Source organism: Mandrillus leucophaeus, unplaced genomic scaffold, assembly GCF_000951045.1.
Source record: "Mandrillus leucophaeus isolate KB7577 unplaced genomic scaffold, Mleu.le_1.0 Scaffold607, whole genome shotgun sequence".
Lineage (NCBI taxonomy): Eukaryota > Metazoa > Chordata > Mammalia > Primates > Cercopithecidae > Mandrillus > Mandrillus leucophaeus.
Window position 1 is genome coordinate 2322933 of NW_012106553.1, and position 23594 is coordinate 2346526.

Consider the following 23594-nt stretch of genomic DNA (forward strand, 5'->3'; position numbering starts at 1 on the left):
GATTAGATAGGGAAAGAAAAGGCACGCACAAAAAAATCCAACCGATGCCGATCCTATGATTTACGTAACACCACAAACTTGCAAAAGGCAAAAAATCAGAAGCAAAAATCCATAAACCATCAAAATACAGCAACCAAAAATCCCAAGCCACCACACCAGAAAGAAAAAACCCCAGAACGACAGCAAAAACCCCTGTCCTAAATAAAAATAAAGCAAATGAACCCACCGAAAACTGCTTGGCAAATATTTTTCTCGTGGTGCCTAATATTCTAGCTGGAAAGAGCTGTGGTGTTTATTGTTTTTTTTTTTTTTCTCTCTCTCTCTCTCTCTCTCTTACTTGCCTCTCTAACCCTACTATATATAACATACTTTTTCCAGTGGTTCAAACCTCTCGCTCCCTTTTGTGCATTTAGCTCGATCTGCTGAGTTTATGGGTAAGAGAGGAGGAATTAGCCCCAGACCCAGGGAAAGCAAAGCGCACTCCCCCTCTTATGTCACCGAATAGCAAATTAGTTCTCAGAATTCCAGAGGCCGAGCTTTGCTACAGCGAAGGCGCCGACGTCACAGAGGAGGAGCCCACGTGACGGTGGCGGAGCAGGCCATACCATCGTCATGGGTCCGGGGAGGGAGAGCCACATTCAGGCCCCTCGAACCTCGAACCGGAACCTCCAAATCCGAGACATTCTGCTTATGAGGACCTCGAAATATGCCGGAGAGTGAAAAAATCTTGTGGCTTTGAGGGCTTTTGATCGGCCAGGGGAGGTAAAAAGCTCAGAGAGCTGACACCAAGTCCTCCCCTGCCACGTAGCAGTGGTAAAGTCCGAAGCTCAAATTCCGAGAATTGAGCTCTGTTGATTCTTAGAACTGGGGTTCTTAGAAGTGGTGATGCAAGAAGTTTCTAGGAAAGGCCGGACACCAGGTGATTATTGCTGTTGCTGCCGCCGCCGCTGCTGCTGCTACTGCCGCCGCCGCCGCTGTTGCCGCTGGTGCCGCTGCCGCCGCCGCTGCTCATGATCATTATTTTACCTTTTAATTCTTTTTTTTTCCGCTCTTGCCAAATGCTTTGGCTCCAAGTTTTCTATGTGTATCTATTGATATAAATGTATATATTTATTTATTCTAGCTGTCAGGTGTTAAAATAAATGCCGAAGATTAGTCCCACGTCTCTCCCACTCTAGGATATAGATTTTTATGTATTTATTATTATTGTTGTTGTCTTTGAGTGAATCGGCCGGTTCGGGGAGGCTTTTGCCACCCTCCCTTGTGTTGTTTTGGTTTTTGGAAAGGAGGTGGAGGCGAGGAAGGAGGGGAATTAGGGGGCGGCCGGAGCAGAGAGGACGAGACAGTGCTTGGGGGTGATTCGGGCAAGTCTGGGGGCTGTCTGGCCCCAGACCGCGGAGAGGACGCGCGCTCGCGCTCTCGCTCTTTCTGCTGCTGCTTGCGTACGGCTTGTGATCTCTCTGGATTCGTGCGGCTGTGTTTTTTCCCTCTTTTCTCGCTTGCAAACTGCTTTCCTTGCTCCCTCGCTGCTGGCCTCCCCTTCCCTCCCTCCTCTTTTTCCTCGCCTCTTCTTCCTTCCCTTCCCCTGTCCTTCTGGGTAACTCCGGGAGGCAAAAAGGGAGGCTGCCCGCTCGCTCGCCCCGCTGGCTCTCTTCCATCGGCCTCGGTCTTTTAGATTCCCTGCCTGCGAGCCGAACCGAGATTTGGAAGGAAAAAATGCAAGCGAACTCCTCGGGTTTTTGTTTTTGTTTTTGTTTTTGGTTTTTTTGGTCATAAATCCAGATAAGATGAAGTATCGTGTCTACTATTTCCTTTCAGAGCCGTGATCTTCCTAACGAGAGCCGAGTGTTTTGGTGTCCCCTGCCCCTGTGTTTTGGGGAGCTTGGGGGCGGGGATGTTGAACACTTTGAAAATTATTCTTTCTTGGTTGTAGTCGAGGGTGTCGGGAACCTCCGCGCGCTCTCCCTGCCCATCCCGAGGAGAGAGGCTGATGGCGGGACAGGGTTTCTGGGGTGGGTGGGAAAGGGGTGCGCATTGCACCTGCGATGCCTTTCAGTGTGCGGGGGGACTCAGGGAACCGCGACAGGACAGCCCGGGAGAACGAGAAAGGTGGCGGGATTTCTGGCCGCCGCGGTGTTTGTATTTTGGGTGCTGCGTGACTCTGTGTTGGCTCCCAATGGCTGTTCCCTCCCTTTCCTAAATTTTATTTTATTTTTTTTCCCATGGTACAAGCTCTGTGAAAAGGGAGCTGCGGGCCTGAGCGTAGTGGACGCCAGGCTTCAGATTCCCGAGGTCCTTACCTTGGGCGAGGAGAAAGACGAACAGAGCCCCAGCCCGCGTTCCTTATGTGCAAGACTCGGGAGGAGAGAAGGGCACTTTGTGGCTGTGGCTGGGGGGACCCGGCGCGGGAGGAGCGGGCGCGGGCGCGAAAGGGAGATCTTTGTGAGTGATTTTGCAAAAATAGATTGTGAGGTTGGTTGGATTTGCAACCTGTGGCTCTCCTCGAGGGAGTAAGAATGGGGGAAGGCGGCGGCGGCGGCGGCCCGGGGAGGGAGTGGGTAGAGTTGGAGCCTCAGAAATCGGCTGAGCTCCGGGGGCGGGCGAGGAGAAAGGAGGGGGCGGGCAGCAGGAGCTAGGGGCCACCCCGCTGCCGGATGTAGTGACCGTGGTAAATGTCTTGAGAACTGTGGGTTGCGTTGCCTTTATGATGCCGTGTTATTGGAACCCTGGCGAAAAATGGAACTAGTGTTGCAATAATGAGTTTTAAAGCTCCCCCATGGAAAACAAAAACACAACCAAACCGATTTTTTAAAAAAATGAAAAAAGACCCTCTGTGTTGTGTTCCCTTCTACGATGGTTGAGTTGGTGGCTGGGGTTTGGGGGTGGGGGGTCCTGACAGTTGAGCAGATAAATGACCCCAAACCAGGTGCTGAAAGTCCCAAGCTGTTACAGGGCCCCTGACCACCTCAAAGAGCCAATCTCCACTCCACCGCCCCCCCGTCCCCGCCACCCCACAACCTGCCAGGATTTAATCTTTTATGGATTTTTTTTTTCAATCAGTTTATAGTTTCCAGGAGGAAAGTCTTGTAACGCTTTACTTTTTCTCTTCTTTTTCAAAAGTAAAGTGAGTGTCAGTAGATGTGTTTTTTACAGTCTGGATTAAAAAAAAGTGGGGCAGGAGAGAGGGAACCAGGGAAAGGGCTGTTTAGAAATACAGTTTGTGGCTCTGAGCGATGCCACCGGCTTCCTCTACAGAGACTGCCAGTTTCCCTTTTTCTTTGCAAGGTGTGTGTGGTTTTAATAAATAACTTAAAAAAAAAGAGGGGGCGGCAAGATCCATCAGGAGACAGGTATCTATTTTGCTCACTATTTACTACCAAGAGCCTTTGGCACTAGAACAGAACCTCGTAAATCTGCAGCCCAAGTTGAAGTTCATCTGGCCCTAGTCCACACGCTATTCCTGGAGGTAGCAAACATGAGCTCAAAGGAGAGAGATGAAATCACATTCTTGCTTTAAAATACATACTTTTTTAAAAAAGACGAAAAGGTATTTGTCTCTGGGGGAGGAGGAAATGGCGAACAAGTACCAGGAGATGGGCATTCCCTTACTCTAATGACTGCAGTTGAGTCTTCAGGCCAAAATAGAAACCTGTAGATGGGAGCTCTCTCTCCACGCCCCCCCCCCACCGCCACCCCAAGTTTATAAATAGAAGTTTCCAGTATCCTCAGTATCCTATTTGGAAGACTTTCCAATACTAGAGGCTGAAGCATTGGCTAGTTTTAAGGATCTGTTGATAGGGACAGTAAGGCTAGATGCTGTTCATGAAAACTAGGGACTTGAAGGAGACAGCCAGACAAAGTGGGAATTCTCCAATTGTCCCTTTCCTCTTCTTTTCAGTTTTGAAGGGTTTTATTCCAATGCTTTCTTGAAAAGACTAACTTATTCTGGGTTTGGTGGATAGGAATGGGACTCTAAATTCTTAAGCTGTCGTTTGCTGAGCCCTTGAAGAGTTCCAGTTATTGGTTGAGTAAATGGTAGCCATGGCTAGATGTCAAAACCCTTCCTTCCCTCTATCAGGGTAATGACACTAACAGGGTAATGACACTCACAACCCACTTTGTTGTGAAAAACTTAAGAGATTTAGAGGAGGCGGTACAGCAGCGCCACCCCTCGGTGGGTGAAACTATTGGCAAAAGTCAATTTTTGAAAAATATTGGGAAGTGAACTTATGAAACATTTTTCCCCCCAGAGATTTAAAGAAAAGGGGGGAGATAAAACTAACGGATAAAAAGGACTTCGCAGTTTATCAAGTAGGGAAGAAAAATGTTGCTTTCCAACTAGGATGGTGTTATAATAGGCAACGTGGTTCATATATATATATGATATATATATATATACACACACATGGTGGGGGGAGGGTCCCTGGTTGACTTTAAGTAGAAGAGTCCTCCAGGCGGAGGTAGCCCGACCTTCCTCTTGGACTGACTTCTCAGGGCATCTTAATTCTGCTGCCTGTCGGATACCGAGATAGCGAGGGATGTTTAGGTGTAAAACACCACAGTGGCTGGAAATGCTGTAGTTTTGCCGGCGGTGGCAGGACGTATGTGTAGGGGGTGTGTTGAGGAGGTTTGTGGATGGCGTGGAGCAATGGTAGGCTGGTCTGTAGCCCTCTGTGAGTCAACATCGAATGGCGCGTGCCGGTTTCCAGCACTGCGCAACAAGTGGGACCGCCGCTGTCGCCGCGAGCACAGCGAGGGTGCAGCGTAGTGGTAAAACTGGCTGGTTTCTCTTTGCCCCAGTGGAAGCCAGGAACGGCCCCCCCAACCCTCCCGAGACCCACAACTTCACCAAAAGACCATACCCGACTCCCCACTCCCCCGCTTTGCCAGACGCAGTAAGCCTGAGTGGGATCCAGCTCTCGGCCCCCAGCGCCCCTTTCCTCCGAGAAGATCAGGAGTTTATTCCCGACTTTCTTTGCTGGACGACCAGTGTTTGGCAAGAATATGTGCCAATGCCGTCGAGTGCCATTCTGCTTTTTGAAGACAAGTGCACCTTCTTTCCCTTCCCAGTACATAAAGCTTTTCGGGGGGTGGGGGGGGAAATCAACTTATGATACATGAAACCAGCCCCCAGATACCACGTTGTGGTTGCTACAGGCGAGAGCATCGGGAAGAACGGAATGCCATCCACTAAATTAAATGTTTTCTAGCTTTGCTTTTAGAGGCAATCACACCCCCAACCCTCGCCCCCACCAGACAGAAAATAAAGAGGGGCGGGTAGGGATCAGTGTGGAAGCTGCGGCCGCGCGGCGATTCTCGGACGGGCTGGCCTGCCACCTAGCGGTGGGCTGAGATCGAGTTCGCGGCCATGGGCGGTGGGCTCGCGGTTCCACCTCCCGGGCGGCGGTGCCCTGACCAGATGCTAGGCCTGACAGAAGGAGGGCACCCTCCAATGGGGATGGCATGCAACCTCCAAAGTTTTGACAAGAGGGATGAAAATCAGGCCTCGCTGCTCGCCCATCACTCAGCGATGAGCATCTATTTCCACTAAGAGAAACTACAAATAACCCGCTTCGAACACACCATCCTCCTGTCCCTGTGGCCCTTCTTAGGGGAAGTCGGTAGTGGAAGGATGCCATCTAGGAGCTCAGGGGCTTTGGGACGTACAACTCTGTTTTACAGTTGAGGAAACAGGCCCGACAAGGAGGCTTGTTAGTGGTGAGTTAGTGTCTTAACCAGGACCAGATTTTAAGCTTCTGAATTTCATGTCAGTGACTGAAAGTCACAGGCGGGTTTATCTCAGCTCCTTTTAAGTATTTATGAGAATGGATCGGCTGCCAGAACCATGAGTTAACCTCTTAGGCCACCTTTGTTGCCAGTGCTCATTGGAAACCGCTCCGCAGCAGTCTTGGAGGATTTTTTTTTTTTTTAAAGAAAATATGGCCTAAGATTTTCGGTAATAGACAAGAAAAGCCTAGATGGTGCTGAGGGGTGTGGGTCTCGGAGCTCGTGGGTTTGCGTGTTAAGAGGGAGATTAAGGCCTGGGCCAAAGACTTGCTGGGCGAGCCTCGATCCTGAAATCGCTCCCTTCCCCTTCCTAACATCCTTTGCATAGTAGCCTGGCGAGAAACCGTGTGTGTGTGTGGCGGGGGGTGGGTCATGTGGATAGGCCAGAATTTGTGCCGCAACAGCTCCTCCGTAAAGTTTTCTTTCTCCGAGCTCGTGACTTAAGATGGCAAACGCGCGTCCGCATGCTGGCGGCCCCTAGCGGCAGCCGGCGCGCTCTGCAGCGGGAGACGGCGCCGTCTCCCCCGCCCAGGTCCGCGGGGATCGAATTCAGCCTCTCCCACTGCGGGAGCCGTCCGAGGCCGCGTCGGAGAAACGCGCCTCTGTTCGGGCTGGAAACGAATCTGGGAACGTGTTTGAAGCGCGGTCAAGTTTGACTCATCGCTTTCCAAGGACAGTTAGTGCCTTCCATCTTCATTAACGTGAATAAGGACCTTGGCTGACTTCTTTCCAGATCGGATTTTTAAAGGCATTGTTTGCTTGAGGAGATCATGCTTCTCCCCTCCCCCGCCAGCCCTTTTGCAAAGGCTGAGCCCAGTCCAGCCAGGACGGCCGAGGGATCTCTGCTCCGGGACGCGATTTGTTGGCATTGTCTTCGGGCCCTTCTGGAAGGCTGTCTCGCGCTGAGCGTATGGGGAACGTCCCTTTTGCAACTCCTCTTCAGATCTTGATGATAAAACACATCCCTCTGTTTTATTGCATTTCCTAGAAGCTTGCAGGCTTGCAAGAGCACTTTGGCAGGAAACGTGATAGAAATGAAAGTCAGGACATAATGTCCCCGAACACCTCGGTTATCCAAAGCGGCTGCCGAGGCCATCGCGTTATCAAATTCGCTTTTATCCACTGTCGCCTCCTGCACCCTCCCGTCCCCCAGCCAAGAGGGCGAAGAGTGTCTTCCCCCAAGAATAAAAGCAACTCCGCCGTTTGACCTCACCCCCTGCCGCCGGACCACGGTGGTGTCTGCAGCCGTGCAGCTAGTTGGCTGAGACACCGCTGAGACCGGGAGCCCCACGGCAGGGCCCCTGATGCGGGGTTCACTACGGCAGTTCCAGCCTTATTAAAATTCCTTGTCCTTGTCCCTAAACAGTGCTTTACACTTTCAAATTTCCCTTTGGATTTTTCAGCGGGTTATTGAAGTTATTAGATTACCAATAATCCAACAGCCGGCCTGGCTAGAGAGGAGGGGGAAGGGCGGAAGGCATTCTCCAAATCGGGAGGCTCTGGCCAAACTAGGTCAATGGGAAGGAGGGGAGGGGCGAGAAAGGGCTTGATGGTTTCAAACCTTGATGGAGGGCTCTCTCTAGTGTTAGGCAGCGGTAAAAACACCATTAGGTTGGAGCTCCCGGAACCACGGGACTCCTAATTTCCAATAAATGCACTTACTTAATTTTAACTTCCCAGATTCTCATCTCCACCCCATATTAAATCCCAACCGTCTCTTTCACCTTTATCCTACCGGGCGAAGGGGTGAGAAAGCCTCAATGTAGGATTTTGAGACCAAAGAGGCTCCGTCTTTGCAGACCGACTCTGACCCTTCCGCTGCCGCAGAAGGGATGAGCGGCGCAGTGTGACGCCACTGGCTAGTTTTAGGATCAGACTGCGGCCTTTGTGGCTGAGTCTTTCACTGTCCCCTGACCCCCGAAAGCGCACCCCGGAGCCTGCTACCGAGGCCAATTAGGACATGGCACCCGGGAGGGCCACAGGAAGGCGAGGCAACTTTGGAGAGTGCCAGTGCGTGCGCAGGGGTCGGGGCCCCGGCCTCTGCCGAGTCCAAGCAGTGTCTCTACGGTTTCGGGGAAATCGGTTTCGGAAATCCTTACAGCTTGGCAGCTCCTATTCTAAAGACTTTGGGCGGAAACCAAGGGGAGCTGGGTTCCCGTTCTTGCCAACGTAGGCGGAAGGGGCTTTCGATTTAGTTTTTCTCCAACCTTGCCAGGGGCGCCTATGATGGAGACCCTCAGCCCCTAGGGACTCCATTTTTTTGACCTTGAAGTCTCGCGCAAACATTCCCCTAAAAGAAAGACGGTGAGGGAGAATGGAAGGCAAAAAGAGGGAAAAAAGCAAATAAACTTCGGAATCGGACAACTTAAAGTCTCGATATGAGCCTCGGATTGTATTCGAACTCCTGGGTTCTAGACCCAGCTCTGCTACTAACTTGTCTGACCTTCCCTATTTATAAATGGTTGCGGGTGAGACGTTGGACTAGGTGAACTCTGAGAGCCCTGCACTCGGCGCGGACGAGGGATTTAGGGGAAAGTGTGCTGTATTCCCCGCGAGCCTTCCCCGGCGGCCCCGCCTCCCCGGGTGAATCCCCGGCGGCCGGCACAGCGCAGGCAGCGATCCTGGCGGCTGCCCGGGCCCGACAGCTTCCTGGAAAGTTACTTCTTGTTGGAGCCGGCGATAGGCAAAGTGTGTTCTGTGAAATCCGCAGAGCCGAGATTGACTACGTTCCGGGAATGAGAGGGCTGTGCCATTCCCCTCATTGCCCGCTGCCTTGACGGCGTAACAGGGAAAAAAAAAAAAAAAAAAAGGCATACACACAATGTTAGCTACCGAGGTGCATGAAAGGTTTTATTTGAATGTAACTAAATTAAGGGCCGCCACGGTGATACCACAAAGCCTCCATCGCGCCTTGCGGGGGGTTTCGAGGTGGATCGCCCAGGGGCGGGCAGTCCCTGGAAGACAGGTACGGAGTCGTCGGGGTGGGGTAGCGAGGTCTGCCTAGGCTTGCCCCGGCGCGCAAGGCTGGTGTTTGTGCTCTTATGTGTGAGCGAGAAAATGGGGCTTCCTGGTGCCAGCCCAGGGGAGGAGGAAGGAAAAGGATGGGGTCTTTTGTATTGGCTCGCTCTCTGGCTCTTAACCTCGCCTCTCGCTCTTACTTTCTCTCTCTCTCGTTTCTGCTGTCTTCTCTCTGTTTGCTTTTTTTTTTTTTTTTTTTTTTTTTGGTTCCTGTTTTCTTCTTCAATGGAAAGTTCTTTTAAAGGATCTGCCTTCTCAAGGAGCCTAGTTGGCTATGCACAAGGAAAGCGCCAAAGGAGCTAAAGGGAGGAAGGGAGGAGAAAACATGTAACTCTACCGTGGTGGTTACTGACCCAGCGCGGGTGCGGGTTGATTGGGATGGGAAGTCCAGGTCTGGGGGCAGCCAGCAAGTGGCAGTTTCTCATTGACAGCCCTGCTCCTTGGAGATTGTTTTTGTGGGTAGTCTTTTGTGTGGCATTAGTGGAATGGCTGAATCTAGGAGATGAGTCATATCCAGAACTTGCTGGAAATTGGCTTTGAGATTTGGAGCAAGGCTTCTCACCTGGGGCCTCAGTTCCCTCCCTAATTAAGCAGGGCTGTTATAAGGATAAGATGTAATCCTGAGGGGTGGGAAAGGACTAAGGGCTCGGTAAAAGTACAAACCAAGTACTGGTGGTGCTTCCACACCTGCGGCATTTGGTGACAACACTGCCCACACTCAACCCACACACTCAGGAGTTGGGGGGTGGGGCTCTTAAGAAGAGTTGGCTTACAAAGGAGTGAAACTGTGCCTTGTGTATGTACATTTGTTTTTGGCCAGGCAGAGGCTTAGGGTGAAAAGCCCAAGGCCTAGCTGACAGTGGACACAGGAGAATTTGTTTGTTTCAGTCCGCATCTGGAGTGAGTCATTGCCACTTGTCATGGTGAAATGGCAAATCTGGGCTTCCTGTGGTTCCAGAAGCCTGCGACTGGAAATCCACAAGCAAGCTGGTGGTTGAAGCTGGTTAAAGAACAGCCTAGGTATTCCAGAAGTGTTTGAGGATCCCTTCCATGAGGGAAGAGAGGAAAGTTTACAAGTAAACCTCCCGTGTGTCCTCAGCTTTCTTTTGCAAAGGAGAAAATCCTTGACGTTTGGTAAAGACCGAGTTAGTCTGTCTCTCTTTGCCTATCTCGAGTTGGGCTGGGGAGAAGAGGAGATAGGTTCTTTTGTCTTTTTCTGTCCTCTCCCTTCCCCACTTCCTTCCCTCCAGTCCTCACTCGCTCACATGCACACACTAACCTTGGAGCCGATGGGATTGAGTGACTGGCACTTGGGACCACAGAGAAATGTCAGTGTTTGGTTACAGACTCAAGGAAACCTCTCATTTTAGAGTGCTCATTTGGTAAGACTCAGCAGCCTGGAATGGGGCAAAGTGTTTGTGTGGGGGAAGGAACTTAAAAATGAGATTCACCCACATCAGGGTGCTGTCTTGCATGTTCTACAGCACGTAGGCTGATTTGGAAAGGGGACAGGAATTGGAGCCAGAAGACCTAGGGCCAGGTCACCAACCATCTACATGGCCCAACATGACCTTGCTGGCCTCAGGCCCGTTTACCCGGAAAATAGCTCTAAAAGGTTCTGCTTTTTTTTTTTTTTCTTTTTACAGGAGGAAAGACAGTTTGAATATTGTTTTGTTTTGCAGCCCGCATTTGATCATAAATGAGGGTCTCACACCTATGCTTTTAATGATTTTGTTTTAGAGAAGCCAGTTTGGAAGGAGGTACATATTTCATTAAATCTCTTTAAGGTTTAGTGCTCCCTGGCCAGTTCTCAGCTAAATCACATAGTTAAGTCTTTTACCAGCGGGGAGAAGCACAAACTTGGAAGCAATAGCATTCTGTCTGGTCTTAGACCCAGTAGGGAAGGGAGAGAAAACTTTGAAAAACAAGACAAAGGTTTTCAAGGAATACGTAGACATGACGTCTCAGGCTGTGATTCAGTCTTAATGTTTCAGATAGGCAGGAAATACTGCCTAGCTGTTTGCCTTGAGCAAGCCACTTGAACCCTTAAATCTCAGTTTCTTTGCCAGTGAAATAAGGATAAAGATATTGGCCCTATCGTCCTCGTGGAATCATTCTAAGACTTGAAAGATAATATTATAGCAGGTTTCGAATGACGTCCAGTATATTTAGGCCACAGACGGATCATTATTGTTAATGTTGACAGAACCATTTTTCTTGTTTTTTATTTCCCATAAACTCAAGTGGCCTTTGGATGGTATACATTTTTTCTTTGAAGAAGGAAATGTATGTATGTATGTATGTATGTATGTATAACTAATTAATGTATGCAATTGTACTCCCAGTACTCAGGATAAAAACATTATTATCTCATAGCTTCGGGTGCCTGTTGTTTTCGTAAGAGCAGAGCTGGAAAATGTTTGTTAGCTTGTGGTAAAACCACACCAGCTGGCAAGCTGCAACTATCAAAGCAAAACTAAATGTGTATGTCCTAAAATAAGACTATAGTGGACAATCTTACATTCGTTAAATCAATTTCTGTTTGCTTTCTTCTCTTCTCTGCAGGTTTTGAGCAAAATTTTGGACTGTGAAGCAAGGCATTGGGTAAGTAAATAAAATTATATGCTTTAAAATGTTGGGACAAACTGTTTCTTTTGAATTTGCCAATACATGTGTTTCTGTGAACTTTGCTACTGTTCATTATATGAGACAAGGATAACCAGTTCCCTCTACATCACTCCTAGTCCTCATCCTTCACCTCTGTATTAGACTGTCTTAACACTTGCATGGTCAATCATTGTTACTCTTTCTTTGTACAAACTAATTTAGCCAGCTACTGTGCACCAACAATATGCTAGCTCCTCAAGGTACGAAAGTCAGGCAACTCTAAAGCCTAATAGTAGAGAGAGACCAATGGTGACTGAGATGATGAAATAAGATACTTATGAGAATAGCTGTGAGTTTTGAGAACCTCCTATGAACAAAGAATGTATTTCCAAGTTTTATAACCACATAGGTATTACTACTTCCATTTGGGGAAACCAGAGCCCAAAACCAGTAATCAACCTGCTTAAAGTCCCACAGCTAACAAAAGGCAAGTCTAGCCTGATAATCTTAAAACACAGTGTCTCGACCGGGCGCGGCGGCTCATGCCTGTAATCCCAGCACTTTGGGAGGCCGAGTTGGGTGGATCATGAGGTCAAGAGTTTGAGACCAGCCTGGCTAATATAGTGAAACACCATCTGTACTAAAAATACGAAAAAATTAGCTGGGCGTGGTGGCAGGCACCTGTGATCCCAGCTACTCAGGAGACTGAGGCAGGAGAATCGCTTGAATCTGGGAAGGCGGAGGTTGCAGTGAGCTGAGATTGCGCTATTGCACTTCAGCCTGGGTGACAGTGTGAGACTCCATCTCAAAAAGAAAAAAAAAAGCAAAAAATACAGTGTCTCTCCATTGCCACATACTCACTGCCTCTCAGTGCTTGGCAGAGTATTTGGTATGTGGGAAAAACACTCAACAAACATTCATTCCCTTTGCTTTTCCCCTAACGGACTTTCTATCCCAGCTTGCTGGATAAAAGTTATTTTCCCCATTTTAAAACTGTGAAGAATAATGGCCAGAGTTGGGCTATGAATTGTTCAAAGATCAAACACAAGGGACCTCAGTTGCATTCCGTACCTTAGCAGGCTGAGCCACCTGCTCTGATACCCATGGCAAGCAGGAAACAGGTTCTGGGGGACTAACAGGATTTTGGCTTCTTTTTTCAAGTGAAGACAAAATGGCCTCGCCGGCTGACAGCTGCATCCAGTTCACCCGCCATGCCAGTGATGTTCTTCTCAACCTTAATCGTCTCCGGAGTCGAGACATCTTGACTGATGTTGTCATTGTTGTGAGCCGTGAGCAGTTTAGAGCCCATAAAACGGTCCTCATGGCCTGCAGGTGAGGGGTCTGAAAGGAAAGGGTGGGTGAGTCAAAGTGGGGTGATGGTGCTGGCGGCCAAGCAAGGCGGAACATGGAGGCCTTTTACTGCATCTGGGCGACGTCTCACTTTGTCTCCAGATCTCAGCACCATGACCTGGCAGAGTAGGCTCCCAAGTGAATGAATGAACGAATGCACTTTTAGAAAAGGAAGAGTCATGTTCTGTGGGCAGAGAGGGAGAAAAATTATTTACTGCCCCAAGAAAGGATGTGTTTGGGGCAGACATGGAGAACAACTTCAGTTAACCAGTGAAAAAATGACAGAAGATTTCAAATGAACTTTCTTTAAGTAGCTTAAGCAAGTTAATTTGAAATATTTTGCTCTTTTATGCTATAAATGTATTTATTTTATGCTACAACTGAATCTCCATGGGTGTTCAGAGTATATATAAGAGTTAGTGAGAGTGAACTAGCGATTCTTCATGTTCATCAAGTATTTTGAGTTTTCAAAGCAATTTTATATTACATGATATCATCTCCCTGGATCTTTTTAGCAGCCTTCAGTGTTATGCATTGCACTATTGTCTTCATTTTATCGATGGTAAAAGGAAAGCACAGGGAGGTTAAATGATGTAGAATCAGGGATCTCTATTGCTATTAGATAACTTATCCAACATCTACTCTAAGCACCTGATTTTTAATAGTGGAAATAACAGAGGCTTATAGAGATATAAAAATAATAGATAATGTTTAGTGAATGCTTACTATATACCAGGCATCATTCTATATCCTTTAGATTTTCATTCTTGCCACAACACTGTAAAGTAGACATGATTGTTCCTCCTACTTTGAAGATGAGTAAAGCAAGATGCAGAGAAGCTAAATATCTTACCCAAAGTTGCATAGCTACTTGGTGGAAGTCTGGCTCACTTCTGGCAACCCACTCAGAAAAAGCAGAATCAGGAATCAAGACGATAGCCCAGAATTCTTGTTTACAATTGAGTACTCTTTCTACCACCAGACAGCATGGCACCTGGAGGCATTGCTTGGGGTTTGACTTGGGTCTTCTAGGAATAACAGACCCTCTTTTAATCTATGGACTTTGAGAAAAGCAGTAGAGTATAGATGTAGGCATATTTTTATTTAGTTGTCATTCATACCCAAATTCGAAAAAAAGATAGAATTTAAAAAATAAGTAGAAATGCAATGGAACAAGAGGAAATGCTTATGCCAAAGATAGACTAAGAATAGTTACTGCAATTGGGGGCTAAGTTAACTCTGGTAATCCGTACAGTTAAGACTAAAAGGAAAATAGGCCCTGTGACTTTAAGAAGATTCAGTTAACCCCTCTGATGTTAGTTCCCCTATTTGTAAAGGCAGAGAATGATAGTACCTACCTTGCAGGGCTGTAAGGAGCAAAGGATAATGCATGTACGGTGCTTAATGACTCTCTGACATTTGATAAGCTCTCCATAAATAGCAGCTATTATTAATTACCATAGAAGTTCTGGAGGTAAGCCCAGGGGAAAGGGGCTGAGTATCAGTGCTGACTGTAATGGATCACAGATTCTATACATCTACTAGAGTGGGCTATTTGTTTGTTTTACAGTGGCCTGTTCTATAGCATCTTCACAGACCAGTTGAAATGCAACCTTAGTGTGATCAATCTAGATCCTGAGATCAACCCTGAGGGCTTCTGCATCCTCCTGGACTTTATGTACACATCTCGGCTCAATTTGCGGGAGGGCAACATCATGGCTGTGATGGCCACAGCTATGTACTTGCAGATGGAGCATGTTGTGGACACCTGCCGGAAGTTTATCAAGGCCAGGTGAGTTGCTGCCCGGGTGGAAGCCTCGGAGATGGAAGAGATGGTCCCCGATCAGAAACCTTTGATAATTCATGCATACGGAAAAAATAGTCCTCTACGATATGCTGCAACCCACATTTCCACTCTTTTTGCACACTTCTGCGCTTCTTAACTCTTGTGCCCCAGGCAGACTTAACTCCTGTGGCTATGCAGATAGGTCCTATGCATTACCGCCTCTTGCTTTCTTCCATTCACTTAATATACCCTCTCCTCGACCCATCCTGCAAGGCCAATCTTGGATGCCAGCTCTTCCGTGGAAGTTTTTCTGATTACCACTTTTCCTCCCTCAGCTCTTCCTCTGTGTTGTGAAGCATTTTGCCTGTGCTTTAAACTTTCCTTCTATTTTAATATTTGCATATGTATTTTAGTTCTCCTTTAGACTTCTATTGCAACTATTTACGTATGTGCCTTAGTTCCCTACCAGACTGTGGGCTGCTCAAGATTACAGGGGCTGTCTTACTCACCTTTTATGTCACACTGCTCCTACTAGGCAGGACACTTATTGAACTGAATTGAGTTCACCTGAGGGGTGATAAGACATGACCTTCATTTAAAGGTGAGGAACTTGAGATCCAAAGAAGGGAAGAGCTTCACTATGTGGAACAGAGACTCAGAGCTTAACTTCTTTAGAACCATTTGATCCAGCCATGCTAGGGTGATTGCATCCTCGCTCAAACAGAAGGGGTTTCCAGGCTGTGTTTGAAAACCTCCAGGAGCCAGAAACTCAGTGTTCCCAGAACCACACGGCATACCTTGGACAGTTAGAAAGCTCCTCTTTTTGGCTTCTCTTTAACCTTCTTATTGGTTCTAGCTCCGTTAACTGTCATCATGGTGAGCTTGCCTGTTTATTTCACCCACATGATGTTCCTTCAGGTATATACAGCTAGAGTTCTTTGTCTCCTGTGGGTGCTAATGGTGGCAAGATCATCATTGCTATCATTTACAAGTACTTTCAGTGGATCAGGCCTTGTGCTTAGAATGGCTGAGTAACTTGCTCCATGTCACCTAGCTGCTAAGTGGCACAGCTGGGTTTGCAAACCAGGTCTGGCTGCTCTAGACCAGGGATTCTTGTATTGGCATTTGCTGCCTGTTCTCTATGTAAGCTTTCATCAGCATCTGGGACACGTTCTTTCTTCAGTAGGTTACTCATTTGTGTATGATCCTCCAAATGTGTCATACCAGCATTGTATAAATTCTTCTTTTCCTGTTTCCCTACGTGTAAAATGGAGATAATAATAACCACCTTTCCTTCCTTTCAGGATTTTGCATGGGTGAAATGAGATAAGGGCTTTGAAAGTTTTATGTGAGCTATAAAATTTTATAACATCAGAAGAGCTATAGATTCACACACATGCATAGATATGTGCCTTAAACATACAGGATTATGTCTAATCAGGCACAGATCATGCCGGTAACTCACTTCCCTTCTCTGGGCCTCAATCTTCCCAATTGTAGGCTAGATTTCCAGGCTTCTAGTGTAAATGCGTTGTAATTGTATTTCCCAGCTCCAGAGCCATGTCACCTGTGTCTAGCTAATTCAAACACAGATGGGGTTACGTAAGTGCCACTGGAAGCTCATCTATTTAACCGTCCTGATTTGAGCCCGGTGTCTTTCCTCTTGTTTTCTTTCACAGTGAAGCAGAGATGGTTCCTGCCATCAAGCCCCGTCATGAAGAGTTCCTCAACAGCCGGATGCTGATGCCTCAAGACATCATGGCCTATCGGGGTCGTGAGGTGGTGGAGAACAACCTGCCACTGAGGAACGCCCCTGGGTGTGAGAGCAGAGCCTTTGCCCCCAGCCTGTACAGTGGCCTGTCCACACCGCCAGCCTCTTATTCCATGTACAGCCACCTCCCTGTCAGCAGCCTCCTCTTCTCCGACGAGGAGTTTCGGGATGTCCGGATGCCTGTGGCCAACCCCTTCCCCAAGGAGCGGGCCCTCCCGTGCGATAGTACCAGGCCAGTCCCCGGTGAGTACAGCCGGCCGGCCTTGGAGGTGTCCCCCAGTGTGTGCCACAGCAGTATCTATTCACCCAAGGAAACAGTCCCAGAAGAGGCACGAAGCGATATGCACTACAGTGTGGCCGAGGGCCTCAAGCCTGCTGCCCCCTCAGCCCGAAATGCCCCCTACTTCCCCTGTGACAAGGCCAGCAAAGAAGAAGAGAGACCCTCCTCAGAAGATGAGATTGCCCTGCATTTCGAGCCCCCCAATGCACCCCTGAACCGGAAGGGTCTGGTCAGTCCACAGAGCCCCCAGAAATCTGACTGCCAGCCCAACTCGCCCACAGAGTCCTGCAGCAGTAAGAATGCCTGCATCCTCCAGGCCTCTGGCTCCCCTCCAGCCAAGAGCCCCACTGACCCCAAAGCCTGCAACTGGAAGAAATACAAGTTCATCGTGCTCAACAGCCTCAACCAGAATGCCAAACCAGAGGGGCCAGAGCAGGCTGAGCTGGGCCGCCTTTCCCCACGAGCCTACACTGCCCCACCTGCCTGCCAGCCACCCATGGAGCCTGAGAACCTTGACCTCCAGTCCCCAACCAAGCTCAGTGCCAGCGGGGAGGACTCCACCATCCCGCAAGCCAGCCGGCTCAATAACATCGTTAACAGGTGATTTCAGAGACAGTCTGGGTCTGAGGTCAGGGATTACCTGGGCAGGGTTCCACGTCATTTCTTCTGACGGATACAAGGCTTTCTTCTTTCTTGGCTGAATTGCTGAGCCTATTAGAGGTGTGGAATCAGTGCCTATTGATTGAGTTAGTCTAAGTAAGGAAGTGTATTACACTGAAGTAGTGTATATGTTTTCACAGCAAGAGAGATCATTCCCTTCTGGGGCAGAATAGTGTTCTGTAAATCCCACAGGCACTTCCTGTGGTCTTGATGTGGCAGGGGACCATCCTGCTACCCTTGGACTGAGAGAGATTGTGGGCTACGGAGAAGCTCTGGCTCAGTTTGACCCTGGTCGGTGATCTTTCCGCAGATACTGTTTGGAGATAAACTTGAGGACAACTCTGGGGTCTCAGTGCCTGAGCGGGCAGTCCAGCTCTGGCCTCTGGGCTTGCCAACACACAGGGAGGAGAGGGTGGTCTTGAGGCCCTGCCCCAGGTGCTGAGGCTGTCTTCACTCCTGCCCACAGGTCCCTGACAGGCTCTCCCCGCAGCAGCAGTGAGAGCCACTCACCACTCTATATGCACCCCCCGAAGTGCACGTCCTGCGGTTCTCAGTCCCCACAGCATGCAGAGATGTGCCTCCACACCGCCGGCCCCACGTTCCCTGAGGAGATGGGAGAGACCCAGTCTGAGTACTCAGATTCCAGCTGTGGTGAGTCCCTTTCCCTCCCTCCCCTTGTCAGGGAGAAGGAAGACCCCTCTGCTCCGTGGGTTTTGTGCTCCATTTTACTTACGCTGTTGTCTCTGATTGGAGCAGTCCTCACTTGGAAGTCCACTGGCACTCCAAGTCAGCAGCCGTTCATCCCACGCTTCGCTGCTTAGGGAATCAAGCTAACCAAAGTGAGGGATGGGGTATTAGAGTTAATCTGGTGTAATCAGGACTTACCATACAGTCTTTTAGCTTCATTCCAGCAAAAGTAGCTTGTGGGACTGGCTGCACCTCCCAGAGCTTTCTCCATTCCTCAATACCAGAACGACTGGGACTGACCTGTGTGCATGTTATTCTCTGCCAGGCTGTACATTCTGCAAGGAGAAGCATCTGACCTTATTCATTCTTGCATCCCCCATAGGTAGTAGTAAGTGCCTAGCATGGAGTAGGAACTCAGTAATACTAGTCGAGTTAAAAGAGTTGAAGAGAATTATTAAATTGGAGTTTCTGGATAGTCGGTGGTTGGCATTCCCAGTTTTTACCAGACAAAAAAGTCTAATTCTTCACCCAGCTCTGGCTACAGTAATAGAGCCCAGTAGTACCTAATCAGGGTTAAATCACCGTGACTTGTCATTTTCAAATTGTTACAACAAATGAAAAAAAAAAAAAAATCAGCTGCTTACACCAAGAGATTTGGCACAGGGTCATGGACCCATAGATGGGAGAGCGAGAAGTGTCCCCTCCTGCCCCCTGGCTAGTTTTGCCTTTGCTCTGCACTCCAGTTCTTTTTCTCTGGGCCTCTGTTCCCACTTCCACCATCAGCTTTGGTCTCCCAATCTCACAGGAGGATTTGGAGACATGAGATCCAGATAGGTGCAAGGGTCACCACAGTGTTCATCATTAACTCCTCCTTCAGTGACCTCAAAGTAGAATTGAATTGACCTATATCTTACATTCCTGGAATGCTTTGTGTTTTATTTTGTGTAATATAATATCCTCCTGTGAGGTAGGCAGGACAGGGATTTATTATCTGACTTTGAAGACAGAGATACAGAGAGAGGCTCAGAGGTAAAGGGTCTTGCCTGAGGGCTTCTGTGTATCAGTGTAAATAAAACCATAAACTTACTTTTAAAAATCAATTCTCAGAGCTCTTGGGGAAAGAAAATCTCTGTTGAGTTTTCCTCACACTGGCACAGGCCCTCTGAACACCTATTTGTTTGACCTTCCCTTCTGTACCTTGATTCAGTCCATCTCCTTTCTCCCTTCTCTACGGCTAAGACTCTAAATGCTAAGAAAAGTAAAGTCCCCACAGATCCTTTGCTCTGAGCTCCCATGAAGGTCGGGTGGGTGAGTGAGGGACTGAGGGTCCAGTTTGGCACAGGGGGTAGCTACAGAGGAGAGTGGCCTTAGAGCCCTGCCTCCCTTCCTCGTGCTGACGTTGGTGTCCCCCTACCACCCTCCAACAGAGAACGGGGCCTTCTTCTGCAATGAGTGTGACTGCCGCTTCTCTGAGGAGGCCTCACTCAAGAGGCACACGCTGCAGACCCACAGTGACAAACCCTACAAGTGTGATCGCTGCCAGGCCTCCTTCCGCTACAAGGGCAACCTCGCCAGCCACAAGACCGTCCATACCGGTATGGCCCTGCCGCACATGACCCGAAGTCTCCACAACTATTGGGGCAGGACAGGGAGAGGATCCTAGAGAAAGCTGCGTGGGGCCTGAAGACCTGGTGGGGCAAGGCAGGAGGCAGGCCCCATCCTGGCCTGAACGAGGGGCCTAACCCTGTCTTGTCTTTGCTTGGTGACTTGACTCATCCACTCCCTGTGTCCTTTGTCTTTCCTGAGATGCTCTATCCTGCTTTTCTGCCTTTGCTGGGGTCAGAAGTGTTAATCCCACTGTACAGGTGAAGAGACTTAAGTCTGGGGAAGACAAATAGATTCGATTTTTGTAAAGCTGGAAAAAAAAAAAGGTCTCTTAATTTCTTTTAATAACTTGTTCCTTATCAACTCACATTCCTTTACCAGGTAGCTTCTCATGACCTGATTGTTGTTTAAGATCTCTCTTAGTACTGTAAATGGCCCTATTATCCCAGAAACTTTCATGAAGGAAGGTTCAGCCATTCTATTGGTTTCCTCTGCCTGAGCATCTGCTCAGCCCCAAGCCCCACCCCTCTTGCAAATGGAATCCAGCTGTAGTTGCCACAAGCGGAAAAATATGTTTGTTCTAAAAGAAAGGAACTAGAGCAGCCTGATTGTGTCTCCCTGGTGAATGAGTTGATGAGTGAAACTGTCTTATCCAAGGGAAAAGCTAGAAGAGTCTTCCCAGGTAATCTGAAGTAGCCCCTCAGGTTGCAGAAAGGGAAACTGAGGCCCAGAGAAGGAGAGTGACTTGTCCAGGTTTCACAGGCAGATAATCCTAATGACAAAGCTGCTTCTAAAGCCCAGGCTTCCTGGAGCCTCCCCCTCTCCTATCCCACACCTGGCATTGTTGCTACTCCATGCCACCACTTGTTTCTTGGCCCTGGTCCCCTGCAAGGTATGCGGGTGTGTGTGTGAGAGAGGGCTGGCAGGCATGGGGCAGGCCCCTGGATTCTCTCTCTGACATTCCCTAAGGGAAAGGAAAACACAAGTGGCCTCAGGGAGGAGCAGGCTGCTTAGGAATCCGGGAGCCAGGGACTGCAGAGACCTTCCTTACTGAATATGGCTTTTCTTTTTCCCCTTTTCTCGGTAACAGGTGAGAAACCCTATCGCTGCAACATCTGTGGGGCCCAGTTCAACCGACCAGCCAACCTGAAAACCCACACTCGAATCCACTCTGGAGAGAAGCCCTACAAATGCGAAACCTGTGGAGCCAGATTTGTACAGGTGAGCAGAGTGGCCCGGAGAAAGGCCCAGTCAGTCCCTGTGTGCTGATGAGGGGCTGCTCAGAGGCCTGCAGCCCACCCCAGATGACCTCTCATGCTTTCTTCTTCGTTCAGGTGGCCCACCTCCGTGCCCACGTGCTCATCCACACTGGTGAGAAGCCCTATCCCTGTGAAATCTGTGGCACCCGTTTCCGGCACCTTCAGACTCTGAAGAGCCATCTGCGAATCCACACGGGAGAGAAACCTTACCATGTACGTAAGCCTCCTGAGGCCGCTCTCTGGCCTGCGGGGATGTGGAGGGCAGGGAAGGCGGTGGAGCAGGGAGACAGTAGAACTGTTTGCTCCCATGTCAAGCACACAGTGGGGCAACCACTATACTAATGGCTGGAAGACCTAGATCTGAGTCTGATGGCCAGACACCCTGCTTGACCTTGGCCCAAGCCTTAGGGCACTCATCTTTAAAGTGGGGGTGTCAGACTAGGTGATCTGGGCCTTAGAGAAGAGTCTAGACTGTGGATGCATATATTTGATTCCCTCCACCTGGATTCATTCATTTCACAAATGCTTATTGAGTGCCTACTGGACACCCCATACTGGGCTAGATGCACATTTAAGAGGAGCTAAGGTGCTTGAGAAGGAACAGTCTTAGGAGGAGGAGAACAAAAAGAATGTTATAAGAATTAATGATGTTACAAGAAAAAATTATTTAAAAAAAAACATAGAGAAGAGTCATTTTAAGAAAGAGGAGGCGGCCAGCCGTGCAGCACGACACTGTGGGTGGGTCCCTGGGGTTGTAGTGTTCTAGGGCTGGTCTCAGCAGTTACAGCCTGTGTGCCAGTGTCTGAACATTCCATGGACTAGGAATGGTTTTTACAATTAGAAAGTAAAAGAATATTTTGTGCCGTGTGCAAAGTATATGAAATTTAAATTTCATTGTCCCTAAGTAAAAGGTTATTGGAACACAGCCATGCTCATTTGTGTACATTTTGCCTATGGTTGCTTTGAGGATTTGATGACATCCTTCTAAGTGGTGATGGGAACAAGAAGTAATCAATGAATGGTTAACCTACCTACCAGAGGTTAACCAGCAAAAAACATGGTTATTTTTGTTCACTTGTTTATCAAGCTGTGAGTGAATATCTTCTTACTTGCTGTTTGTTCTTGGGCAAATTAGTTATCCTCTTAGCACCTTAATTTCCTAGTCTGTAAAGTGAGTTTGGTGATAGTATCTACTTCATGAAGTTGTAGTATTAACTAATTATTAAAGTGTCGCGTGTAGCACAAGCACATAGTAATAGTAAAATAAATATCTGCTAGGATAATGATTTGCTAGAATTTTAGATGCGTAGGATATCAGAGTTGAGAATGACTTTCAGCCTGTATTGACCCCGCTATTCAGAAGGGAGATCCAAGGCCCGGAGAGAGAAATGACATGCTGGGGACACACAGTGGTGAATGGCATAGATACAGCAGACCCTATGTCTCCCAAGACCAGAGATTTTACACATGGCCCTGCTCATTTTTTATTGTCTTAATCTATTTCCATTTTCACTTTAAAACATATACTCTATCTGAACATTTTTTGTTACCCTTTTTGTTTTAGAATAGTTTTAGATTTATAGAAAAATTGCAAAGATTGTACCAAGGGCTCCAACATGTACCTATTTTATCCTATTGTTAACATCTTACGTTAGTTCCATATATTTGTCACAACTAATGAACTAATACTGATATATAATTACAAGCTAAAGTTCATACTTTACTTACATTTTCTGTTTTTATCTAAGAATGTCCTTTCTCATTCAAGATCTCCTCTAGATTACCCCTTTACATTTCGTCATCCATGTTACTTTTAAGTAACTTTTATCTAAACTAAAGTGCTTGTTACCCATTCGTTGAATTCAATCAAGAAATGGCTCCACTTGCTAATGTTTAGTTAGCTTACCTAAGATACATACCCTACGAAAGAATATCACTGCATTTAAAAACATTTACCCTAGACTCCAGAATATCCATGAATTCAGACTGATCTAGTCCATTTGTCCAGGTGTGTTTACATTAATTGCATAATTGGAATAAGAGGTGCATTCTGTTAGGTACTAGGAAGATTATAAAGTTTAGAGAAAAATAGCCATTACCCTCAAAGTGTTACCCACTTAAGAAGGATCCATGCACACGGAGGGCTGTGTGGTAAAGGTAGAACTCTTACAGAGGCTCAAAGGAAAACAGGGATTATTTTCATCCTTGAGAGATTCAGAAATGACTTAATAATTAGAGGAGTTTGCATCTAACTGCATTTTTGGATAAGACTTGAACTTGTGGAGTTAAGGCAGGGAAGGACATCTCTAGCAAGGGAGAAGCAGAAGCAACACTTGGGAAAGCAGGGAATGGACATTTGCACGATGCTAGCTTATCTGTTGGCAGAAGCCCGGATGCATATGGGTTCTTCACCTGGCCTTGGAGAGGCAAGAGCTGCCCCTGTCCCTCGTAGGGAGAATCTTCCTCTCTGGGTCTTTGAGCAATGACACTTTTCTTGGGTTGATGACAGCTAACAGTTTGCCTCTGATATCCCTGCAGTGTGAGAAGTGTAACCTGCATTTCCGTCACAAAAGCCAGCTGCGACTTCACTTGCGCCAGAAGCATGGTGCCATCACCAACACCAAGGTGCAATACCGCGTGTCAGCCACTGACCTGCCTCCGGAGCTCCCCAAAGCCTGCTGAAGCATGGAGTGTTGATGCTTTCAAGTCTGCAGCCCCTTCTCAGAATCTACCCAAAGGATACTGTAACACTTTACAATGTTCATCCCATGATGTAGTGCCTCT

At 48.0% G+C, this 23594-nt stretch overlaps 1 protein-coding gene and 1 long non-coding RNA gene across 3 annotated transcripts in view; one reads left to right on the forward strand and one right to left on the reverse strand.

The window, feature by feature from the left end:
• Positions 1 to 601: 601 nt before the first annotated feature.
• On the forward strand, positions 602 to 23594 carry BCL6 (B-cell CLL/lymphoma 6). Of its 2 annotated transcripts, XM_011999882.1 has the most exons (11): positions 870 to 919; positions 9039 to 10187; positions 11371 to 11409; positions 12574 to 12744; positions 14333 to 14554; positions 16228 to 17199; positions 17726 to 17910; positions 19374 to 19541; positions 20642 to 20772; positions 20886 to 21023; positions 23349 to 23594. In XM_011999882.1, the coding sequence occupies exons 4-11, from the start codon at positions 12584 to 12586 to the stop codon at positions 23490 to 23492; spliced, it is 2121 nt and encodes a 706-aa protein (XP_011855272.1). In that variant the 5' UTR covers positions 870 to 919; positions 9039 to 10187; positions 11371 to 11409; positions 12574 to 12583; the 3' UTR covers positions 23493 to 23594. The 2 variants fall into 2 exon arrangements, with proteins under 2 accessions (XP_011855271.1, XP_011855272.1); XM_011999881.1 differs by lacking the exon at positions 9039 to 10187 and having other exon boundaries at positions 602 to 919.
• LOC105553749 overlaps positions 12428 to 23594 on the reverse strand; it is a 31407-nt gene continuing 20240 nt past the window's right edge. Inside the window, exon 3 of the long non-coding RNA XR_001008212.1 lies at positions 12428 to 12753. This is a non-coding gene — a long non-coding RNA (uncharacterized LOC105553749). The remainder of the gene's footprint in view (positions 12754 to 23594) is intronic.

What these genes read in the sequence shown, in the direction of transcription:
- BCL6 (XM_011999881.1), top strand. Translation starts at nt 12,584, where the DNA reads ATGGCCTCGCCGGCTGACAGCTGCATCCAGTTCACCCGCCATGCCAGT. An exon ending in ACGGTCCTCATGGCCTGCAG is followed by an intron (nt 12,745 to 14,332) that starts GTGAGGGGTCTG and finishes TTTGTTTTACAG; the next exon opens with TGGCCTGTTCTATAGCATCT. An exon ending in CGGGAGAGAAACCTTACCAT is followed by an intron (nt 21,024 to 23,348) that starts GTACGTAAGCCT and finishes ATATCCCTGCAG; the next exon opens with TGTGAGAAGTGTAACCTGCA.